Source organism: Pholcus phalangioides, unplaced genomic scaffold (genome assembly GCF_987345545.1).
Source record: "Pholcus phalangioides strain wild (caught in Gottingen) unplaced genomic scaffold, Ppha-v1.0 ptg000039l_1, whole genome shotgun sequence".
In the NCBI taxonomy this organism is placed as follows: domain Eukaryota; kingdom Metazoa; phylum Arthropoda; class Arachnida; order Araneae; family Pholcidae; genus Pholcus; species Pholcus phalangioides.
The window spans coordinates 29,619,395-29,646,095 of NW_028301625.1; the positions used below are offsets into that span (position 1 = coordinate 29,619,395).

The following is a 26,701-nucleotide window of genomic DNA, read 5'->3' on the forward strand; positions in this document are numbered from 1 at the left end:
ACATTTCCCCCCCCCCCAAGGCAGGTTCTGCATTGCCCCTGAGAAGAATATAATTCCATGCCAGTCTTTCCATGCAGAATAGAGAAATCACATCTACATACTGTTCATAAAGTATGTGTTTCCTTTTGTGGATGCTATCAGTGATTGATAATCTTGGGTATATGAATTCTTAAAAGCTTTATATTTAGCCGTATATAGCTTAAAGTTTTATATTTGCTTTCCGAAGATGTTTAATCGGAAGAAACGATTTAAAGAAATTCGAATTACAAAGCTGCGGACGAAAAAACGTGTTTACCGCGCGGCTGTTAATAGAATACAATAACGATTATACAGGAATTTTGGCAACCAAGGTCATGCCCCTGATTAATGATTGCCGATAAATGCTACGAAAACAAAGTTGCGTCTTTGCCAGTTGCTTAAATGCGGTCATAGAGACTTTTCTACGGCTGCTCAATGGAAATGACTATGACTGTCCTCTATGGGTGTTTTCCCTAACGGCGACGGTAATTATTGACGCCACGACAACGTGAAAGCTCGCGTAAAATCTAATTTTCTACCAAAATCTGGAGAAATTTTAACAAATCCGTAGAGCGGGAGGAAGGATGAAAAATCCAAAGTCTCCCGCCTAAATCGGGAGAGTTGGCAGGTCTGCATGAAGGACATAATGATACTGGTCATCCAAAAAAACTATTCAAATCATGTTGCTTTTGAAGAAGCACATCTAATTTTTGTTATAACTCTTCCTATTTGATTAATTTGAGAAATAATTGATCATAAAATATTTTCTTGGTCTATTTTCTATTGTTCTCTCAGTTGTTGGTATTGCTAACAATTTGAAGCTGTTTCACCCCATAGGGGTTCACTGCAGGGCTGGACAAATTACAAAGAAATTTAAGCACCAGAAAAAATTTTTAGGCACGAAAAAAAATTTTACCCAGAGAAAAGGTCCAAAATAATGTTTTTCTTTTGAGTTTTTCAGGGCATACTGATGCTCTTTCATGTTGGCAGATATGCTTCTATAAATTCCAAACATTCTGTGCTGCTCTAAGCCTGCAATTTAACAACTACACAAAGAAAATTTTAAGTGCCAATACTAATTTTTAGTCGCCATGGTGACTTGGCACCTCAGATTTGTCCAGTCCTGGTTTACTGCAATGTAAAATTTTGCCTTTCACTAAAACTTTCAGAGGTCAAAGAGAGATGTTTAAAAATACATTAAAGGTGATTTTAAGCAAAATATAGAAAAATATGAATGTTGTAGTTTAGTTTTAAGATAAGTATAAAAGTTTCTAAGTCTATAAGTTTCTTAAAAATATATAATTGTTATAAAACAGTGATATGCTAAGAAGACCTAGCGAGGGGGGTGGTGGACGTAGAAGCTATACATTACGACATAAAATCCTATGGGTTGGCTTGGTATGGGGAGCAATGGGGGGGGGGGATTTTTTTTTTTCTGAGACCTTTTCTTATACACATACACCCCACACCAGAATATGCTGAAAACTCAGACATGCATCATAATCTCGATATGAATTTAAACAACATAACTCTTCTGTGTAGAAACCACTATTATATGGGAACTTTTTCCACAGAAAATTTCAACAAGTTGAGGGTTCATTGTAGAACAATGCAAATCTTGAAATTTGAAAAAAACTAGACTTAAAAAAAACCCATACAATTTAAACCAAACAACCCTTTCCATGGACACAATCATTCAAGAATCTCCATAACCAGAAGTCACAAGGACTGAAGCCTGGAGAATAATGAGGGTAGGCTTTCTGAAAAACTTCTTGAAATTACCCAAACATCTCCAAAGTGAGCACGAAGCAGTTCCTTCACTTATCTGCCAATACAGGATGTAGCACCATCTTGCATGGAGATAGTCTGAACGGCTGACTTTCTGCTGCAGAGGTTCCCTCCCTGTAACGGGCAATCATGATGCCTATACCTTGAAAAATTCCTCAAGACTTGCATGTGATTGACGCAAATGGAATGCCCATTGAACTGATGCTGTGATTAAATGAATGTTTATGTTTCCAATTTGTGTCTCTTGTTATTTATGCACTACTTTTTAACCTAATGGTCAAAATTTGAACTATTATTCTTTTATTGCAAGTTTTCTTTTCCCATGGTCTATATAAGATATACAGGGTGCCCTGTCAGTGCTAGCATGGCCTTTATCTCATCAGTTGTCCATCGCACAGGTATGACTCTAATTTAAAAATGTTTAACAGGCATTCGTTCAAAAATTACCCTGTTCCATCCAAGTTTTTATATGGTCTTCCCGTGCTCTAACTTCCAATTAGAAAGTTGTTGCCGTCTCTCTTGATGCCAACAAGAAAAATTTTATGTTTCTAAGTGTAATATTCACAGAGATATTCGAATTCAAAAAACGGAGGAAATTTGGAAAAGAACAGCATTAAATGCAGGTAAAACGGTTTTTCCGCATTTAATGTTGTTCTTTCTTGAATTTCCCCCGTTTTTTGAATATCTCTGCGAAAGTGCACTTAGAAACATGGAATTTTTTTGTTGGCATCTAGAGAAGCAGGGCAACAACTTTCTAACTAAAAGTTATAGCATGGAGACCATATAAAAATTAATATTTTTTATTTTGTTAGTGTATTTTCAATCTCAAAACTTGTACAGGGTAATTTTTAAACGCCCGTTGAGCATTTTTTAAAATTGGAATATACCTCTATGATGGACGGTTGATGAGATAAATGTCGTTCAAGCACTTACAGGACACCCTGTATACCAAGTTTAAATGAAATATGTCAATTAGTACAGGCCCTACATGGGTCTGAGTAGGGTCAGTTATAACTGTCCTGTATACACAAATGAACTTTAATTTGCATATTGATTATAATTTTGTGCAACTAATAAATGCTCTAAGTGTATTTTCTGGTGGTACTAACATTGCTGATTTAGAAGACGTGTTAAGAGTAGCCTGAATTTGGTGATGCATGGTGATGATGCCACCTCTTGATATTATGATAATCTCTCTACAACATCTTTTTCTTTTCTTGATCTACATAACATCAGGATTCCACTCTCTGTATGTAGTTGTTGGAAATAATTCAATAAATAACAATTTAATTAATTAATAATATTTTAATTTTAAACCAAGTCAACTGTAAAAAATGTTGTATAAGATAGGCGTATATATGATAAGGTGGTGATTTTTTTTTTTAAGGCTGAAATGCAACAAAACATTTTCCAGCCTCAATTTTTATAGTAGCATTCAAAAAAGGCAGAAAATAGTACTCAATAATGATTTTATAAATTGTTAGATCTATTTACCACCATGAAAGTATTTTAGACCAATCGTTAAAAAAAAATTTCAATACCTCTATAGCATGCTCTTAATATCAGTGGCAAATAGATTTCCTTAATGGGCTTCAAGGATTTCTTTACATTATTAAATAAGTAAATGAATTGATAAGAAAACTATAAATACTTGGGGGGGGGGGGAATAGCACTTTGAGAAAAAGTGATAGGTTGCAGATATATAAAACTAGTTAAGTTTTTTATTCAAACTATGTATAACACTAAAATGTTCTTTAGCTATAAATACTATTTTTGAATAGCATTACAACAAATACAATTTTCATTTGATTGATAAATGTATCAAACATACTTGTATACGAGCCAAATAATTTTGTTCAAAAATTCATTCCTATATTAGGGGAGGGTAGATTCATACCCAAGTTTAAATTTTTTGCAGTTTTGGTGTTCTTCAAGGCAGGGGGGATAGTCAACCTACATATGAATAGGCTTACACACAAGTATATACAATAATTTGATTTTTAATGTGACATCGAAAATACAGAAATTCTTGTCTCAAAAACCATTAAATCAACTACCAAGCATTATGTATTGTAACAATGACTAAACTTTTGTGCATATAATTATCAGGAAAAAATACAAACAATTATTAACAAGAAATTTTTATGGTTTTCTGCTTATATTTCTTTCTATAAAACAATATTATCCAACCCACAATAGCACCATATCAATATCTTACAATATAAAACAACAATGTGCTCGACATATATATTATATCTATATACATAAATATCTCTCTGCTATTTAATACTTCATTTGGACACACACATGAATGCTCTATGGCTCAGAAGAACAGGAACATAAGCTTGTATTAGATAGCACTTTATGCATATGGGAAAGCATAAAAGAAAGACAATCAGTGAGCAGGATGGTAACAGAATGAACATTATTGGGACGGAAGGCAAAATTGCATTTTTGGCATGTTCCATTTGTACTATCAATAACAACCATAAGGCAGTGGCTAACACAATGGCAAAAAATTTCATTATGCCAAAAAGCATGTTCTTAGAATTTTTAAGGAAAACAAATACAGTAATACCTCGGTTTTCGTTAACTTTGGTTATCGTTGCTTTTTCCCCTTCGAAAAATTTGTCTTGTTTTCATCGGTTGCTTCGGGTTTCGTCGCCATGCCCATGTGACCTCGCTACTAATTTCTGTTCTCCTGCTCAATGTGCTGTTGTTTCTTGTTGTGTGAGCCATGCGTCCAGCTAAACAATTCCATAGAACCAAAGATGGTTTCTGGAGGCAGCAGCCCTTCCAAGAATGTGACCATGCCCCATTTTGGGCAAATCTTCAAGAGGCAGCAGAAACAGAACTCTTTATACCGCCTTCTTGTGCGACAAGGGCCAAAAGACCAAGAAGGGAAGTGACCCCAGATAGTGCCTTGATACCCAAGGTTTAACGGAGGGGGATTCCCCGTCCAAACACAATATCTGCACCTCTCTCTCTCTCCTCCTCGTCTTTCATAAGCCAATAAGTCTTCAGAAAGGCATAAAAATGTAAAGGTCATGTTAAATGTCCATTTATTCTTTACACTAGTCTTTTACGTTCATTTTATATTAATTTCTTATTGTTTTTAGTATATTAAGTACTATATTTATTCTCTATAAAATGTGTTTTTGGTATTATTTTGGAGTGTCTAGGACTAATTAATTGAATTTACATTGATTCATACAGAAATAATTGCCTCGGTTTTTGTCGGTTTCGGATTTCGCCGATTGTTTTCAGGTGGAATATCGATGAAAACTAAGATATCACTGTATGCAAAACATTTTTTCTTTAATCAAATATGTTTCATATATTTTATTATAGAACAAATTGCATGACTAATTTGGAATAGAAACAATCATGTATAAGAATTTTCACTTTGCAAATACTAAACAAAAAATATATATATATATATATGCTCACCGTTCTCAGTCCTCAAGGTCATTTTGAATTTTATTTATTTTTAACTCTGTGAAACTGTCTAAATTTAGTTTCTGCCGACAGATAAGTATAAATAAGTTACTACCAAATGTTTACAACATCTAGAACTGATTCTGAGGTATCTCTGTGAACATTTCATTTAGCTAGCTGGACTTTTTCAAAGTCCTGCTTAGTGTCTCCCATAGGCGACACAGGGACTGAGGAGGTTACTATATCTAAAACCAGAGGTTCCAAATCTAACTTACATTTTGCGTAACACTTTCCTTCTAAGAAACAAATATTATATTTGCGCCCTATCTCATGGTCACAAAAGTCTACTCCTGTATTGTTCTAGATGTTTCGCTATCAAAAATGTTTAGTTAGTCACTGAAATGTAATTTTATATTTAAATACAATTTGTATAACAAGAGATTGAACTAACTTTGGATTAAAATTCTCACCACCTATAAGAAAATTTCACTTTTTTAAAGCTATAAGCAAAGTTAAAGGGTTTTTTTTTATATTCCTGTGTTACAATTTACATTATTTTTACGATTGATTGGTGTTATTATATTTATATTATGTTTGATGGGTACTTTTTTGTTTAAAAAAAGATGCTGTATCTTCAAGTAGCATCAGTTCATTTCATTTTTATCTTCATAAGAATCAATAGAAACACAAAAGAATGCAACAGATCAAAATATGGCTTATAAAAATACAGCGTAACAGAATTTTTTTTTTTTCTGCATCATTTACTTTATGAGTAGTTTCACATTTCTCCTGTTGTTCACAAAAAAAAAAACACAGAATAGTCTTAATCTTACAAATGAGCAACAGTTGCCGGGGGAAAGGATTGAAATTGTACTCTCCTTCTCCCCTACATTTTTTTTCTCGTTTAAAATTATATTTCCCAAAAAAGAAATAAGATGAGTATTATGATTGATATTTTGTACACACATGTTTGCATTTGTATTTATGTATTTGTACATCCTGGTAGTATAAAGAACTCTGTGAGCACAAGAGTGAATTATCAGTTATCAAAGAACAACAAAGTTCTATTAATAAAGATTGAAATCCTATAGGACAAATGTTTTTACAACAGTTTAGTGATAAAATAAATCATCATTTAACCAAGCAAAAAATACTTGAAAAAAACTGAAATTATTCTCAAGAGGTTTAAAAAAATAATCTTGTAAAATGTATGTTATATGTAATTTGAAAAAAAAAAGTATAACTCAAAAGCATTTTCCATCATGTGTTAGCCACTGCTCTACTATAAACAAAAAAGTAACTATTTTTTCTAATTAGAGCTACTCAGAATGCACTGACAGGACTGACAGCAATTAGTTTTATTTGCTGATAAATAAAATAAATAAAACTTCTTTACAAGATAAAATGAAGATCTACTTAACCTTCAATTATGGAAAACAATAATAATGATGTAGATGATAGATGAGGACCAGAAACTAAAGATTGACCCATCCCTTGTCTGGCTTGACATTTTATTCAAGCAGACGGTGTGTAGTCCACTAGGTCACTAACGATGCTGGAAAAATCAATAGGGTCTTCCATCTCGGGCATCAGCTCCATATTAATGCTGTCGTAGTCCACATCTGGTAACCTTGCCCCGACACTGCCAAAGACAAACCATAGAGAATTAGGTTTCCCTATAGCCTAAATATGTGAAGTGCCTACGAAATGCAATGTGCATTCTGAATAAGCTCTAATTTTTAGTTTCTGAAAATTTCAAATACTAATATGTAAAAAATGCCAATAACAAGAAATTTTACTGTTATGTAATGTTGAAAATATTTTTTTAATTAAGGTCAGTTTAAAAAAAATAGTATTTTTGTGAGGAAAAACAAAAAAAAAATTTGTCAAGCTCTTGCATACAGAAGTAAAAATTTTTTTTTTTGGGGCGGGGGGGGTTATTTCACAACTAATAACTTCTATGAATTAACATGGGGATTGGCTGTTCTAAAGTTCTTAACAGCCCAGAGTTCTTAAAAAAGATTTCATTATAAAATTAAATCAATTTTCCAAAAGATAAATGAAATTATCCATTCTGAAAACCAGCTATGCATCATATATCAGTGGCTGAAATTTAAAAAAATATTAATCGACATTGAGCCTGAATTACTTATGAAAAACTATTTGGAAACTCTTACAGATAACAAAAAGTTTAAAAAAAAAACACCAGATATAACACAGATAAAACTTAACAATAATGCCAAGCTAAAAGTTTAAAATTCATTCAGCCAAATTGTCTATTTTTATGAAATTTATGAAATAAAAGATTGTTTTGATTCTCTCCAAGTAGATATTTGCATAAAATATATAAAACTGGTTCACAATATGTATTTTCAAATATTTGTTTATTTGGAACAACACAGACCATATTGGACATTCATTTCATAAATACTATTAAAATCAGCCAAAGAAGTCAGAAAAGAGTAAACCTAAGATTACAGATTTATTGAAAGAATTTTTACGTGTTTCTGAAAAAACATTGGTCATATGAGTTTGTTACATATATTTTTGCATTTGCAATATTTTTCCACACATGCTTTTTATTAAAATTATAATCTCAATCATTGGTTTTAACAAATAATTAAATCAATAAAATATATTTCATTTGAATACCAGATGAAACAGTTTCCAAGGTAGAACAAGGGAGAAAAATATTTTATTTGAAAAAATTGGTATAGATTTCTATGCTTGCATCTCCTGAAATAATGACTTACTGAGCACTTGTTTGTAATAATTAATATACTATAAACCAAATCAATGTCATCTCTGTTTGGCTAAAAATGCCACATTTCAGAAGTAAGCAGATTTTTCTGAAATAAAATAATTGTGTCAAATTTTATTTGAGTTGCGAGTTTTCGAATCTTTTTCTCTTTAAGCCATCTCAAAGGCCTCTATTTTTATCTTGTCTCATAAAAAAATTAGACTTCAGAATGATGTCAAGATCCAGAGATATTTGATCATTTTTGTTGTACCACTGTCATTTTCTCAACATGAAGGCTAGACCGGGACCTACAGTTTATTGCAGATTTTATATGGCAGTGTGCTAACCCCTCAGTGGGAGCTTCCCTATGGTAGCAAATCTTTTTCTGTGGTCATGCTGTCACCATTTCTGTTGTACCCCCATGTCAGAGAAAATTTTGACAAAGAGGAATTGAGTATCAAACTCACAACGTCTGTAAACATCCTTCGATACTTTAAGCAAATATCTTATAGACCTGGGCTGCCATGCGCCCAGAGATTCTGAATTCCCCATATCATTTCAAACACCTGGAATCAAATAAATCCATGTATTTTTTTAACAATGAATCACCTTTTTAGTGTTCCTCCCCCCTTAAGTGTTATTGAGTGAATAAATTGTATGTTTTGTTTTGGATTTAACTGCTTTTTTTCTAGATGGTCAGTGAAAATTCTCATGGATTTTTTTTACCGAATGAAAATTATGTGAATTATGTTTTGGATTTCAAAATCTTGCAGCTGGAGGGCATAACCAGAGCTTGAGAAAAAAACATGAATTTTTTACTTTTCAACTCTTTAGATGAAATAAGTTTCACGATTGAAGGATTTCAAGCTACTGTTAATGAGTACAAAATATATGTTTTGCCCTTTTGAATGATGGAATCATCAGAGTTAATATTGAGCTAAAATTAAATGGCCAAAGAACTCATAATCCTTGTTATATAACACTAATTATTGGCCACAAAATGTTCAATATGCTTCAATTTTAACAATCTGCTGCATTAAAGAAATCCCATGGAAAATACACATGCCAAGTACACAAAATTTTCGTATCAAATGACATTGCGATAAATTTATGCTATATTCAAGGATTTCATAAATTTACCAGTAATTAAAAATTAAATAGGAAAGTTTTTTTTTAAGGATTAACATCGGGGAAATTTTTTTCGTTTTTGTTGTATGAGATTTTTCAACTGATCTAAGTCATTTCCTTATCACTAATTTCAAATCTGAAATCGATTTCTCTCTGCAAGCTAGTTTTATACAGTTGGATATTATATACTGATACATGGCCAAAGGTCCCGGGCTAATGACTAACAGCTTGCACTAGCTTAGTTGTACTAATATTTAGATTCACTAGTGTGTCAATTTATCAGTCTGTGTAGCTGAGTTTTATAAATTTACTCCAGTGACTACTAGAGGGCAGCACTTTTCTAGTATGCAGGGCATGGCATCAGGAAGATGGCCACAGTACATTTAGGTTGCAGATGCGATAAGAAAATGTCATATTCTGATTTCTCCTTAGTGTTATTTTTGGTGTCAGTTTTAAACTGAGTAGACAAGTGTGCAGGTGGAATTTGTTTCAGATCTGATTCATGACATGTAAATGTTCAAATAGTCCTAATACAATCACAAGGCCACAACAGGCAAAATGCCCAACGAGGTGGCTGAAGAAAAAGATGTCCATAACAAATATGGATGTCGTGTGTAAAATACAGCAACCCAATTAAAAATGCAATTATAAAAAATGTATTCTGTTATGTGGTTGTTGTTCACACCTGTTCGTCAAAGGCGCAATATTTCATTGTTTGTGAAGCATGCTTATAAAGCCTATTTTGAAATTCAGTTTGGGAACCAAGACAAGAAATGGGCCCCTCATATTGTCATAATTACGAGAAAATGCTTCATAACAGGACAAAAGGAAAATGAAAGGTTTTACCTTTCCAAGGGAATTCCAAACCATTGGAATTCCCATATCACATAACTAATTGCTATTTTTGCCTGGTCAACACAAAGGGTGTCGACAAGAAAAATCGGTACCGGATCTCCTACCCTGATACTGCATCCCGATATTTGACAGATTCCACACTCTGAGCAACTCCCAATTCTTATGTTTAATGGTTTTGGCTCATCTGAAAATGAAGACACTCAGCAAGATCAGCAAATGTGTGGTGTTCATGATATCCAGCTTCCAACATCTCAAAATTCCGCATCTTCTGATAGCGAGAATTCATCAGCCCCTCAGTAGTTTAGTCAAGCAGAACTGAATGACCTAGTGCACGATTCCAAAAAAGAAGCTGAGGTATTAAGCCTCCAGGCTACAAGAAAAGAATCTACTTGTGATTCCTCTACTGGATACCTCTACTTTCTGGCTTTCTTTTCGGAAGATGGGCAGTTCATTTACTGGCATGATATCCCAGGTCTTCTCGGAAAAATAGGTGTCACTTTTTATAGTGCAGCAGAGTGGAGGTTATTTTTGGATAACCGTAAGTACATTCCAAAATGTGTATTATTACATAATGTGTATTTGCGAGAAATGCATGAAGACGTTAAAATGGTCATTGACTAGCTGAAATATCATGAGCATATAATTGGATCATTTGTGTAGACCTGAAAATGGTTAACATCCTACTTGGCCAACAGAAAGGACTCACAAAATTTCCATGCTTTCTTTACATGTGGGACAGCCGAGCTCGAGACAAACACTGGACCCAGGAGTGACCTATCTGTAAAACTCTGGAACCAGGCATGCCAAACATTGTGAGTGGTCTAACTGTCAGCTGTGAGAGATGATCATTTCTACTCCACTTCACCTCAAGCTTAGATAGATGCAGCAGTTTGTCAAGACATTGAATGTTACCAATATATAGTTTTTCTTTTCCTGCTTTGTCTTTAGAGAAAATCAAAGCAGATGTATTTGATTGACCTTAAATTTGTGCCCTTGTACCTACAATCCTGAATTTCTAACAAAGATGAATGAAAAGGAGGAGTCAGAATGGCTGTCTTTTAAGGCAGTTATACAAAATTTTGTTGCAAAGAGAAAGGCAGATAACTATGAGATTCTTGTTACTAGAATGCTGTTAGCTTTTCGTGAGCTCAGGTGCAACATGAGTGTAAAGTTTCATTTTTTTTAGTCACCTTTATCAATTCCCCAAGAATCTCAGGAATGATTATATAAATAAAATTAAATAAGAAATCCATCAATTTCAAACAAGTTTTAAGGTGACTGAAAACTGCGGTATTCTCATCTAAATTGATAGCCATACAAAAATGAATATTACATTTCACTTGTGAAACCTTATATTTTTCATTGTTCAGAAATTCATTTCATATTTACATGCAAACATAGAAACAAGCAATTAATTCTGTGATGACAAATAAAATTCGTACAAAAAAAATCTCAATTGTATTTTAATATAATTTTGCAAATCACAATATTAAAATACAAAATTTCTTATATTCATCATGTAAGGAAGTGAAATGCATTAATATTTCTCATACATGAAAAAAACTAGGAATAATATATTAGGTTCAAAGCGCAACAGATACTAGAGATGTCGAGCGATAAAATTGATAATCTTGCCTACCAAACACGAGCTATAATAGATTTAAATAACAATCGACATAATATTGTTTACAATTAAATGAATGAATAAAACAAGAAACACTGAGAAATGAGTTCTTATACCATTTTATTATCAGCATCGATTATAAAAATGTTACACATTTTCAAGAAAACATGGTAAAACATAGTACGAATAAAATAAAAGTGTCCACTTTTGTTTGTTTTGCATGTTTCATTAATAGTTCAATGACGATATGGTGAAGTTATGAACTTTCTTGTTAAAAATTAAAAAATAGAACCTTTGAAAATAGTTATAGGAAGTCTGGCATCATAAGTGTGAAGAAAATAGTGCATATAAAAATAGTGTATGAATTAATAATGTATACAAAACAGAGGTGTTGCAATTTCAAACAAACTGAGAATTTTTTAAATGTCAAAAAAATGAGTCAAGGAAAAAGTTTAATCAAGGTTTTAGATGTAATAGATTCCACTTACTGCATGCGAATATTCTCAATCAAATTATTGTGCTATTCTAATCTTCATTTCTTTAAAATACACATGGGGTGAAAAGCTTACTAAACATCAAAATATTGGACAAATAAAAATCCTTTAAAGATAATGCTACTCTCCACCATTCATATAAAATATCAACAAACAATTAAACACTTCTAGAAATTTTTCATTTGGTAAAGAAAATTAACAAGCCTCTGCAGGAAATTAAACCACTGCTTCCTTGCAATCCAGGCGAGTGCACTAGATCAGTGGTTCTCAACCTTTTTAAGCCTGCTGCCCAGTTTAATTCATTATTGTGAGTCGAAGGCCCAGTCAAATACATGACCAATGGAAAATTAATAAGGAAAAATGAAACGCTAATCACTTGCGGCTCAATTTGAATGAGGTCAGGGCTCAGTACCGGGCCACGACCTCGCCGGTTGAGAAACACTGCACTAGATCACTAAGATAAAGAAAAGCTCTGATCCTTCTCTTCCTTGAACACATACATACAAGGTAAATAGGTAAGAGCGCATATGGCATTTTACTAGTGAACCGTTGATCCTAAAGACATACTTCCAATTAGAAAAAGTATCCAAACAACGTGTAGTACTCAGTGCATTCATGATGCAGGGGTTGTGGGTTGTATAATTATTAAAATGAAATTTCAACTTTTTATACAGACACTTGCACTCACAAACCCGATTAGAAAGTTTCCTTACCTCTTGATGCGACAAAAAAAAATTTAACGTTTCTAAGTGCAATATTCACTGAGATATTTGAATTTGAAAAATGGAGGAAAGTTGGGAGAAAAAATCATTAACTGTGGGTAAAATGGTTTAACCATATTTTTTTAATGCTGTTTTTTTAACAACTTACCTCAATTTTTCAAATTCGAATCTCTCAGCAAATTTGCACTCAGAAACATTGAATTTTTTTTTTGGCATCATGAGAGGCAGGGCAACAACTTTCTAATTGGGTTTTTGAGCACAAGGTGTCCATATAAAAAGTTAACATTTAAATTTTAATAACTACACAACCCCTTGCAACATAAATGCCATATCTGAGTACTACACATTTGGATACTTTTTCTGATTGGAAGTATGCCTCTAGAATCAACAGTTTTGCCAGTAATATGCCATATGCCTTGCTACCTATGCACCCTGTATATGCTGAATAGAACCTCATTAGCCGTCTCACTAGACATCATCCCTATATATCACCATCTGGTGGCCATACTGTTATGAGCTATTAGCCGAATCAGGTGACTGTCCATTGCACAGCTTAGTTTATATATGCTGAAAGAAAGGAAGGAACAGGGCTTCTCTAACATAGTGGTCTAATGCAATTGCCTGGACAGTGTTTTGATTAACCGCAAAGGAATGCAAATTTTTTTCCTCAAAATAAGAAATTTCTACATTGTATTCAGTTTTTCAAAGCCCTGAAAAAATCCTTTGCCTGATATTCTGCCCTCACATGAAAAGGGAGCAAGGTTCAGCATGGAATATAATATAAATACTCCATTGTGTATCATGTGGTGTAGAATCTTAAGGGGAATTAAAATTTTTAATAAACACATCTATGGTTGTTAGGTTTAGCTTTTCTAAATAGATTTCATCTCCAGTGAGACTACCAGTTCATAAGAAATCTATACACTTTTTTTTGCATGGCCTTCTATGTAAAATTTCTTAGAGCAGTAACTTGTGCCGATCTTTTGTATTTTTTGCTCATATCATGAACAATAATACCGTCTTCAACAATTGTTCTGATGGTATCAAGTTCATGGTTTAACATGTTCTGATGTTAAATGCTCTTGCTGCATATGTATGAAATGCTAAACGTCTCTGTTAAAAACAAACTTTATTATTTGCTTGTAATTTATTCAAATTTATTTATTCTTCACTTTAAATAAAGGCTTAATATTTATTTTTATATAAGTGTAAAGGTCAACTATATTTTGAACATAAGAGCAATATACGAAAGAAGTACAAAAGTAGTAATTACAGTGAACTCCTATAAAATACAGCAGAACATGTAGAAAACAAAATATCAAGATACAGAAATAATATAATGTCTTAGAAAGATTTCTGTTTTATAAACAGGCACATCAAAGCACTAATCATCAAACAGATTATCTTTTGATTCCATCTTAGGCAGGTATCACTTCATTCTGTCTAGCATTTATTTCACAGAATTCTGATGCTATAACGAGTTTGGCATTATATCAAACACGGTTTTACACATGTAAGGAAAAAGCCAAAGATTTGATCACTGAAAATTTATGGCGCTAAACAGGTTTGGTGCAACATTGGGGGAGGGACTCTATAAGAAGGTGTGACTGTATGTCATTCATAACGATACATTCTGTACAATACTTTTTTTGGTTTGTTCAGTATCGTTATATAGAAGTTTCAATGTATATTGAGAAACATACTATAAAACTTTATGGTAAAATTTATTCTAATGCAACTACAGTACCATATAAGAAAGCAAATGAAAAAAATCCTCATTAATTTTTATTAATCATAGAATGAAAACATGATTTATCATACAAGGAAAAAATATCTTAATATCATATTAAACAACATAATGCATGTAAAAAGATAAAGGTTTATAAGACATTTATGAAAGTATTATTGAATGATGCAAAATTCTACTTTTTGATTTCACCTCCAGATTTTGAGAAGAAAAAAATGTGTATTGTTTTTTTAACTAGCTCTTACTCAGGCATCACAATGCAAAAGAATCATATTTTAAAAATTTGAGTTTACAATATAGTTCTAGTGATTTTGCAATCATAAAACGATTACAAATTGTATCACAAAACCTCATGTTTAGTTGTTTTTAATTATCAGAAAAGAATCACTTCTATAAATGGTAAACAAATGGTCATTAGTTCAGCAGTTTTCTAAGCTGATTCTCTTCTGAGCAATAGTGAAATAAATAAAATTCTGATTCAGGGTAAAAGGCGAAAATAAGAATATAAAATCACAAATTCACACACAGAAGAGCAGAGAATCCCAAAACATGTTTTATTTCTTTTTTTTTGGATGGTGACTTTTGCACTTTCCTAACTCGATAATTTAAAAATATAAAATGCAAAACAGAAAAGAATCACAAACTAAGTATAGCTATAAAAATGAAGTTTTAGATAAACTACAGGATAGCATCTTATCTTCTTGTCTTAAATGGAAAGGTTAGGTCAAAATCAGCCTGCAGGATATATTGAAAAAGCAAATAAAGTGGTTTATTGGCTTCAATCATTGTTTTCATTAAATTCAATATTTTTAATTATTGAAATGTCCTTTATTCATTTATTACACAGCAAAAATTGAAAAATAGTTGCATTTAACACCTTATTTAATTTTATTTCAAACTAAGTGAATGTGTAATGGAAGTTTAAAAAAAAAAAACTTTTATAGCTCTCTCAAAATTTGACCACTTATAAATGTGCACCAAAAAGTTACTTTTATTCCCCCAAATGGCAATATGGCCAATAAAGTGGCTACTTTTATTGCCATTCAATGATAACATAACAATTTATTATTCTATTAATTATAATGCTATAAGAGATATTGAAGTTCCAATTATTGACTTGTGAAACCAAACATTAAATAAGAGGAAAACATACTGAAACAAGCATGGGAATAGGGTTGTCTATATTTTGTTCATTGTATCTGATCTGATAAAATAAATGAATCCCCTGGCAATAAATCAGATGGAATATTTAGCAAAACCATGCCTGCTAACAGACATAATAACAATTTCTAAAAAAAAAACACACACACACACATATATATATATATATCTTGTGAGGATTCAATTTCATACATTCAAATGTATGATTTTTTAAAACAGAAAATTTCCAAAAATAAACTTCATTTGGTCATTTTTGTTGCACCAAGACCATTTTATGAGCATGATGGCTAATTCAACCTGAACAAATGATTTAATTGAAATTTCAAATGGTTTTTCTCTCGTCTCTTACCATGAAGTTTGGTGTATCAGTTCTGTGTGTGAGGAGATTTTCAAAGTGAAACTTCTTTAGTGAGACATAGCAGTGAAATTTTGTGAGGGAAAGAATGCCAACATAAAAAGTGAAACAGAAGTGCTTCGTTTCACTCAGATCCGATTCCATAGGATAACTGGTGGAGATGAGCAGTTAAGTTGATGGTGGTGTAGAATGTTAAAGGACACATTCAACGATGTATGCGTACATATGCAGGGTAGAGAAAAGTAATAAAATGTCTGTGTTTAACACAAATTGCAAAATGCCTCAGGCAACCTTCTTGGATAGAAAAATGCCGGTCCCCTTCAGTAATTTCAAAGAAATGGGAAGAAAAAAATTTGGGGAATGTCTAATAGGTTCACTATGTTTAGCTCTAGGACAATATCTTTTCTATTCACCTCTATCATTTTTTGACACCTCATTTCTTGTGTATATTTTGAAATGTTCCCATTGTTGGCTACATGTATCCTTCCATCTTATTATTCTATTGGCATTGTATTGAAAGCCATAAAAAATATTGATTCCCAGAGGCCTGAAGACGATGCCTACATCCAGACATCATTGGGCACTGCAATTATAGAGAGCCTCTGCCATGTAAGATAAAGAAAAGAACGCTTATTTGTTGCTGGGGGAAGAGTGTATGCAGTAATAACCCCTACTTGTACAACCCAGAGTAACGCAAACTCTAAGTAGCATGAGCTTTGGAAATTTTTTGTGAAAAATACACATTTCTTTAATTTGAGTATAATTAAATGATAATTGCTGAATTGGTAGTGCTTATTAAGTTATAATCAAGTAAGAATTATTTGGTTGATCAGAACAGTATTAGTACAACATCTGATATTTTTGTAGGCTGATCAAAGTTTCATACCCGCAATTCAACGTTATGCCAGCCTTAAACAAAATTTGTTTAATGTGATGCTTATCAATGATAACTCAAAAGGTTTGCAACTCTTAATTAATTTCAACTTACATTGTTTTCTTGCCACCTAAGCCAAGGTTTTATGAAAACATTTGAAGCATACTACATACGTTTATTTGCACAGATTTCATGAAATATGGATTTTCTCAAGAACCTGATTGCGGCCACGAGGCAACTTAGATTTCATCGCTCATGATGGCACCATTAAAAAAAATGACTCTTTACTTTCCATTTAGTACTTTATACAAGGGTAACTATTTTTTAAAGTAATTTTCAATAAAAAAAAAAACAGGTGTTTTTCCTAAATTTTTGTCTCGATTAACTAATACGTCAACACTACTACTTGCATAGTGTCTTTCTATGCAAAATCATACCCCAACATACATGAATTTGAATATGTGGTTATCATTGGTACCACCTATTGCATAACTTTGGGTTATTACTACTCATTTTTTCTAATATCACTCCAAATGCTCACGAGTGTATATACACTCTTCCCACACCTCTTAATTCCAATAAATTTTATCAAGATCAGTGACATCAAAATCATGCTTCAACTTGCATCCCTTTGCAACTTTGGGTTCATGAAATTTCCAAGCGCATCAAACATGCCCATTTAACCCGTAATGACACAATATTAGGAATCAAAAGTTTTATATCTCATTTCCACTTACACAAACCAACTAGTTTAGAAGTTAGTTGTTAGATTAAATAAACAACTTGGAAGTTTTAACATCTATCATGTAAGATTCTCGCGTATTTTTATATTTTTTTATTTTTTATTTTTTACAATAGCGATGTACTGTGCGGTTGCGTCACCACCATACATAAATTCCATGATTCAAACTATTTCCTAGAAATACAGATATCCCTCTAGAATATACTTAGTTATGAATGACCAATTTGAGTATAAAAACTGAAAACCACAAGTACTTACATTGGATTTAACACTATAAGGACAATTATATGCAAATATTTTATCTTTGAATGCTGAAAATTTGGTTATAAAAATACAAAAATTTTGTCAAAGGCAGAGTCATGTCTAATTTGTATACCTTTGGAGTTTGTATAAGCTGGGTCCACTGCAACAGGGTTTGACAAAAAAAAAACATTCTTTCCAAAACTTTTGCTTTGCCAAATTTTTTTTGTTGAAGAAAGGGATCATTAAGTAGTGGGGCAAATGATCAGCAGATTCATTTCTGTTATTTATAATACATAACAAGATCAGGGGAAGAGCTAAAAAAATAGTCTCCTGTCTTAATTAAGCTGAATAATGGGAAGCTCAAGTATCTTTTCTGTGGTGGTAGACTTTCTCATCACTTTTGAGATCATATGAAAGATTTAATTAGAAATTTTTTTGTTTAATTATTCATGAATGAATTTTAGACCAAATAGATGCCTCATATTTCTAATTAGCAATGTAGTTCTTGAAAGAAACTTCAAATGAACAAAACAGCATTGGAAGATTTAGTTCCTGAATGAAAATTACTGTATGGTGTATACAAAGGCAAGGTTTAAATTATGAATGGTTTTCAAACTTTTTTTAAGGCTGCAGCTAATTCTCTATAGCAACTTATGATCCAGAAATTATAAAATACTCTTATCTCTAATCATAAATTCAAAATTTTTAGACTGAATACGGTATTCCTATTAGGTTTAAATGCTATTAAATTTAATGCACAGCTTCTAATGAAATATGAAGCATAAAATTGTACATAAAAAGTTTTGCAACAACTTCTATACACTTGATGAAGAAATGAAAATTATCTCTACAAATTTTACACTGGCTAAAACATGAAAAAAATAAGATAGCAAAGTTATGTTGCTTGTACATGTCCCAGCATTGCATAGAATTTTATTCAGATACAAAAGTTTTTTGCAGCATTATTTGTAAAAGAATATTTAAAATTTAATTAGTGTAAGTGTTGATCCATAAGGAATTTCAAGACCAATGAATTGGCCATGGCAGTTCTATACCTTGGTCAGCTAAATAACCAGATATGATGCCATATGATGTTATTTGGACGGGATACATTAAAGACTTCATATACCATACTTCAGTGGCTGATATCAATGATTTGAAGACAAAATTCGCAGTTGAAGTTGTGAACTTCAACATATATATGATGGAGCATGCTTGGAAGGAATTGCACTAGCGCTTAGATATTTTGTATGTGACCAATGGTCACTATGTTGAACGTTTCTGACTGCAAATTGGCATTTGTAATAGTTTAATTCAAATGTATATCTGAACTGAAATTTTCTTTTTTTAAATAGTTACAAAAACTTTTTTTGCATATAAATACACCCTTCCTCTCTATGCAATAATCTATATTAATAACATAATATATAACTATATCACACTAGTTCTTCAAAAGCCTAAGTAATTATAATATTATATCTGTAGTTAATATTATATCTGACCAAAATCTCAATCAAAAGAGTTATGTCCTTTTTCTGTTTCCTTCACACGCACACAAGTGACACTTCTTTCAATGATATTATCAATTATCTACATATGTAACAAGTCAATCTACTTGTATCAAGAAACTAACTTATGTTGAAATGAAATGAAAAGAACAGAGATATTACTGAGGTTTTTTAAACAAATTTTTTAAAAAGTTTTATTCATTTACTTATGTTTCTTAACTATAGTGTTTACCAACAGATAATTTTTATTATAAAAGAACTTTTTTATCAATGATTCTACTCAAGCCTTTCTGGCAAAACTTAATACTGGTGAAGCACAAGATGAAAAATAAGTTCTTTCATTGATAACATCCCTTTCCCCCATTCAAGCTAAATATTTTTCATGTTCTTCATTTTATCACATGCATCCACATTAAAAGTGCATATTATCTAAATCTTACTTCAAGTAATTTCTTTAAATATTGTTGTGTATCTTCACATACAAATGCATTGAAAACATTTTTAGTTACAAGTATTGCTATATATAGTTTCCATTTCCACCACTAAAATTCTAAAAAATTGCTAGTTTTCAAAAAGTTAAAAACTTGATCATTTTTATAACACATTATATAAGATAAATTGACTATCATAACGTTTCAGCACAAGTAAATACTTGCAATTTGCTTAAATATATCAATAATAAGAATTTCATTTATAAACTTTCTATTATTTTTTTAGAAAACCTACGAGGTTCAGTTAAAAAGTCACAGTCATGCTCTTTTTATAAGATTTAATGGTAATTTTTAAATAACCACAAATTTGTCGAACATATGTTTTCTACATAATCAATAGTTGCTATGAAAATCTTTTGTAAAGCAGTTTTGTTTTACCAAACTTACTGAGTATAGCAACTACAACAGAGAAAACGAATGAAAACTGCATCAAAATTCAATTTGGAAGTTGTAGGCAAGTATTAAAGGTTACAAAAAGCAAGAACTAGATGAAATAAATGGTTTCAATATGATTATAGCCACCTGATTCAAGAAAAGACTTGTATAAAACATTTTTCTATTCTGTTTCATCTTTTTTGCATACCATATCAAGTAACCATGTACCAGAATTCATATTAACAAATGCATACATTGTGAAACCTTGATATAACAATGCTCTCGAGCCAAGAAAAAATATTGTTGTAGAGAGATTATATTAAGAGTTGTTTAACATCAGACAATAGGCAATTCCAGATAAGGCTCACAAAAATATAGTTGCAGAGGGATTTATCGTTATATCGAATATCCTTGTAGTGAGGTTTCACTGCTATAACCTGTGTTCACAAATATTAAAAAAATACTTCAAATTGTTTTTAACCAAAAAATGCCTAAATATATAAGTTTGTAACAGATTCATTTAATAATGCTTACCACTTGCAAATTCATTGCATAACTTGTACTTAATAAGGCTCTTTTACGTTTGACTTTGAAATATTGTTTCCCCCCCCCCCCCCCAAGAATATGCACAACAGTAGAAATTATTTGTAAAGAAAAAATCATATTCTCTAACTTAAGATGTCTCAAATGTACATTTTAACAAGGTGGCATGTGTAAAAGTGCCTAGAATATTTAAAATTCTTAAAGAAAATATGTGATGAATATATGATCTCCTACCAAGAAAAGGCATAAGAGAATACTTTTTCCCCTCCCTCAAAAAACTCTTTTGAAACCAAACCAACATTTCTTTATCTATACTGTTCATACAACTATAAATGACATAAACCAAAGCTATAGTAAAAATTGATAAGTAGCAAGCAAATTTATTTTTCACAATTTAACTTACTAATTAGAATTTTAAAATGAAAACTATTTAAAAATTGAAAATGCACACATTTCACTCAAGATTAATTATTTTATTGCAACTCTCTGGGCTATGCTCACATAAAATATTAACATCACAATATTCGCATACAAAAAAATACAATGATTTTTTCTGATTATCAAGCTCATTCAGTCATACAAAAAAAAAAAAAAAAACAAAGCATGAATCTTAACAACCTTAAAATTTTTAGAACTGATCATAAAGCTGTATAATGATAAATATTGATAAAATATTTATCAAAGAGTATATTAATAATGTATGGCAGCATAAAAAGGTATATCGCACAAGAAATAATTTTCATAAACCCGCCAAAGAACTTTTAATGATAACTTCTTCGCCACGTAACCTGTTGTGTTCATTTTCTATTATCAGCTCTCGGCTGATAATGCACATATACATATAAATATACCCATAAAATAAATAAAACTGGATAGAGAAAAGTCTTTGGTAGATTGTATCTTTGGAATGTAAACAGTGCATCATTTGAATTCATCCTGCACGGTTAAATATTAAATTTCAAAACTGTCACACATACATACACACAAACACACACAAAAAAGCATGAGTCTTCGTGAAATAGTTCGAAAGACATCTGGGTTTTTCATTTTTTTTTTTTTTTTATTTAAACACCAAATCTTGACATTCTGAAAGCCTTTTTTTTAAAAGTTTAGTAATATATTAAAAAATACTTTATATATCCCCCACCTCAAAAATACATCAGGTGCTATGAATTTCAAAAATTTTGAGAAAATAATCATTTGATCTGCAAAAGCTAAAATGCTATAAAACAGTCTTGGACAAATATTTTTATAGAAAAGGCCTATATAAATTATTAAAAACTTTTTTCCCATACACCATCCCAAAACTCAGAAATATATTTTTTCATATTCTAAGACAAATTTTCTGTTGTCAGTGTTTTTTTTTGGATCAAAGCTTTGACAACACTCCAAACAAGCACATGGCAAAACTGAATGGAAACTTCAGCACAAATAAAATTTTAATGCATTGAAAACAAATCTATGCAAAGAATTTATATCACAGAATATTTTCTTGCTTTGAAACTAGCATTAAAAAGTTTTATAAATTATGAGAAAATGCAATTCACCAATATTCCTACCTGCAGTCATTTTTGGCTTTAATTTTTCAATTATAAAAATTATTGCTTTTTTTTGTATAGGATAGTTTTACTTTTTTTTTTAAACATGGTAATTTTTTTTCCCATATTCAACATTTTGATCCAATAAAATATATAGTTTATTAGTTAGCTGTAACAATGAATCTATTAAATTTATCCAATACCTCTGAATATTTTATAAGCATAACAATTTAAATTTATAGAAACTTTGAAACTGAAATATAAAGTTATATATATTTAACATATATGTACGATCAATAAAAAACATGAACTTATGCTTTTGATCTAGCTTTTCATATTAAAGCATAGAAAATGCCTTTTTATGTTTGATCTTCATAAATAACAAATTCAACAAACTCTCATCATATAGGTCCTCAAAAATTATTTTTATGCCAAATTAAATTGCATCAGTAAAAAATATTTTTGATTTCCAGCTTTAATAATTCATGTGCATATGAAGATGTGCACTGTGAAACAACTTGCACAAATTTTAAAAAAAGATACTGGTGATGAAATGTTTTGCATACAAAAATTATTAACATAATTGAGACACATACAACAGCCACTCCCAGATACATATCACAATTCTCATATGAGAAGAGCTATGGGAAAAACTCACTTAAGCAATGAAAACTGGTTAGTTTGGTTACATAAAAAAACAAAAACATTGCACATGGAATGACAAAAACTTATCACCTAAAATTCTAAGACATCATGATAGTTTTGTTGAAAATGCATAAAAAATGCAGCTTAAGAATACCAAAAGGGCACTTTTCAAATATTGTTAAAAATTCAAACAGCAGATATAAAATGTACCATCATATTTACATATACTTTGTTTATCAACCAATCCTTTAGTCCCTCTCTCACTTAAGTACATTACAAACTGAATTATCTGATTTTCATTGCATATGGCAAACAAATTATCAGTTTCACCAGATACCAGATCAAAAACCACAAAAATAGATCTGATGTTCATTAAAATGAGAAGTCCAAACACGGTTGCCAGTAAACTTGATCCTGGATGAAATACCTGCTTTCCTTTCGATCACACAAGCCTTTCACAGATGAAAATGGGTAAAGACAAATAGTGACTATCACTTACTGCATAGACTGTTCACTTGAAGCATGCATATCATTCATATAACTCATTTCTGGAGACTGTGGATGAATCACAGACTGGGGTGTACCAGGATAGCTGTCGAGACCAGAAGAGCCTGCTAACCTGCAATAAAAGAACATGATGAAATCTGGTTAGGCTGTTTGAATAAGCAAAGTAAATGATGCAAAGTAAAATCAACAAAGACAATGAATTTTCAGCCTCAGACTACGAGTTTATAGCAAAGTTCATCACAACTTGGATTAAATATGTGACCGGAAAAATGTTAAATTGGAAAAATATTTTTCCATCACCTATTCATTCAATTACTGCCAAATTTTTTCACTCGAAGCCATTGATCAGAAATAAAAATGAATGTAATGGTTTCTTTCTGGGAAGAGTGGACACCCCACCCCTCTTAAAACAATATAAACATAACCTAATAAAAAACTGAAATTTTAATTTTTTTTAATTTAAAACTATTTATTCAAATTTAAATACAGCATCCCATAAGCACCTAGGAGATCAGAGAAACTCTGCAAGGTCACAGAGTTCCTCTGTAATTCATGAATTTTAATGCAACCAGTCCCTGCACACACACACTAGGGTTGTACATACATACATTGGGTGACATAGACCCCTTCTCTCTCCTCAACATTTCCTTCATATCTCAAAACTTCTGCAGCATATACAAAAAAATTATCCTGAAACTTTATGGGCACGCCCACAGAATATAATCAAAATACCAATTTGTGGAAACTTCCTTCACATACACCTCCTTTCAGCAAGTAACTTAAATTACAGCTCACTATAAATTACCAACATGTTTCTGAATTTTCATCTAAGTTCCCTTATAATAGGGAAACACTGTCTATTCCGCCAAACTTGGATACTTGATCGACAATTGCGTGGTCAGAATGATGCTCACATCTTTACTATTTCTACAGGTTTTTTGCGTGCTCCATGATCATGACTCGTCGCAACTACTATATTACTCCATCGGAAGAAGCTACTGTCTCGCTGCATCGCTTGGGTTTCTTCTGCCTCTCAATCATGCGGACGTCATCTTTCTCGTTTTCAAGCCAACGTGACTCACTGCTCTCTAAAATGGACTCTTTCCCTCCTGGCTGCCGCTTTACAGAACCTGTTCTCTTACAACAGATGGGTGTTTCTCTGCTGGAATTTAATAGGCTCTTACATCTTTTCACAGGATGCTTGATGGACAAATTCGCAGTCAAAATGATGCTCACATCTTTACTATTTCTGCAAGTTAGTCAAAATCCTGCATGCGATACATATCGTAATTTAAATTTCATAATTTTATTTTCCACTTCTATTGTTGTCTCCCTCTCTTCGATCTCTCATCCAACTTTTGATTATTTCATGCATTTAATTTCTTGTTATATTTAGAATTACACAGATAATATGTTCGCTACTGATTTTCCCTACCTCCGCCAATTTTTGTGTAAAGTTGTTCCATTCAATATATCGTCTCTTCACCCGCTCCCATCCACTACTCACATGTTACTCTTTCTTTTGCTCTCCGGCGATATCGAGTCCAACCCCGATCCTAGAGTTAACCACTCTATTCTTCCCTCACAAATTCAAACCAGATCCAATTCTATCTCTGTAACTGCCAGACCACCAGAAAACTCCCCTGACTCCTTCATTCCTCGCAACTATCCAAGATACTTAAATCGCCTCTAGACAAACTTACTCCTCTCACAGAAACAGGATTCCTTCAACGCACAATTAAATTGATTGTTTCAACGTTTAAGTGTGATGGAAGAGAAATTTTTCCCTATTGATGATCTTCAAGATTCCAAGTTTCCGACCTCTCTTTAGACTTTTGTTCCTCACTCGCCTCCAAAGTAATAGATCTGGAGGACTGCTCCTGCCACGCCAATCTGATTTTTCGTGGTATCCCAGAGGAAGCCTCAGGCATTGAATCTACCTGTTCTCGAATCTAAAATAATCAAATGTTGCTCCAAACTATTAAATATTGAAATTTCACCATCCGATATCGATCATTGCCATAGACTTGGCTCCAAAAGGAGCCTTGGATCCAGAATTTCAATAATTAAATTAAACAAATTCAAAGTCAAATCTGAAATTCTAAAAAACACCTATAATTTTAAAGACAGCTGCTTTTCAGTTTCCGAGGACATTTCACCTGAGAGGTCAAATTTTTAGGACTTCCCAGAAATTCTGTGATAATGGCTTGAAGGTCAACTTATTCCATAACTTCTCCCTTATAAACACCAAATATATTTGGGATTCCAACATTAATGGCATCTCTCCCAAACTTTTTCTAGAGCTAACCCCCTCTTTGACCTTCCTCCTCCCCTTTAGGTCCCACCCCCATGAACAGTGTTCCCTTAGTTTCCCATGACAGGGTGTCAACTAAATACCAAAAACAAAATTCTGTGACTTTTCGGGGACTTTTCTGTGACCTTTTCTCATTCGCAGGGCTCCCACTCTAAAAATTAGAAAAGGTATGATGTATGGGAAGGGTACCCCCCTATAAAACATAATCATGACATAATGTTGAAAAAAAATCCCTATATTTTTTTTGAAAAATTTTAAAATTAATTTTTTTTTCACAGCACACTATTTCAGTATCCTGTAAGAATGACTCAAGCCAAAGCAAAATGATAAAAATGTCTTGGATACAAAAAAGTTTTTTTTGGCCAAAATAGGGTCTTAGCAACCACAGATAATTTTTTCTGCTCTCTTCACAATATATATACAATACACACAGCAAATTATGAAGATATGTAAGTTTTTAAGAATGACACTCTTTTGATATCATGCTGACAGCACAGTGCAAAATGTGTAAATTACAAGGTCTGATATAAATATGTCAAGGATGGTTTTACTGTGCTGTCCATCGATTTTAAAAAGGATTTGTTCAAATTTTAGTCGTCAATGCCATTGTAATCGTTTTGACAAATGACCCCCTTTATTTCTAGCTCTTTACTCAAGCATTGTAAATATTGTTTGTGTCTCTGCACGACCTAAAAATACAGAATAAAATTTAATGCTATTAGGTATCATCAGTCACAAAACCTAGAATAGGTCTATGTACCCAACTGCTTTGTTATGCAAACTACTGTTTAACCTAAACACAAAATGTGCACCATAATTTTAAACGATGAATGCTAGTTACTGTGCAAGAC

The 26,701-nt window shown here is 32.0% G+C and overlaps 1 protein-coding gene across 2 annotated transcripts in view; it reads right to left on the reverse strand.

Annotated features, from left to right (window-relative positions):
• Positions 1-5,996: 5,996 nt before the first annotated feature.
• Positions 5,997-26,701, reverse strand: part of Stat92E (Signal transducer and transcription activator Stat92E) — a 193,724-nt gene continuing 173,019 nt past the window's right edge. Inside the window, exons 22-23 of one of the 2 annotated variants that reach the window (XM_089253448.1) lie at positions 23,529-23,648; positions 5,997-6,886 (exon numbers count right to left, since the gene is read on the reverse strand). In XM_089253448.1, the coding sequence (XP_089109574.1) occupies positions 6,760-6,886; positions 23,529-23,648 (247 nt within the window). In that variant the 3' untranslated portion in view covers positions 5,997-6,759. The remainder of the gene's footprint in view (positions 6,887-23,528; positions 23,649-26,701) is intronic. The other variant, XM_089253447.1, reaches the window with a different exon arrangement.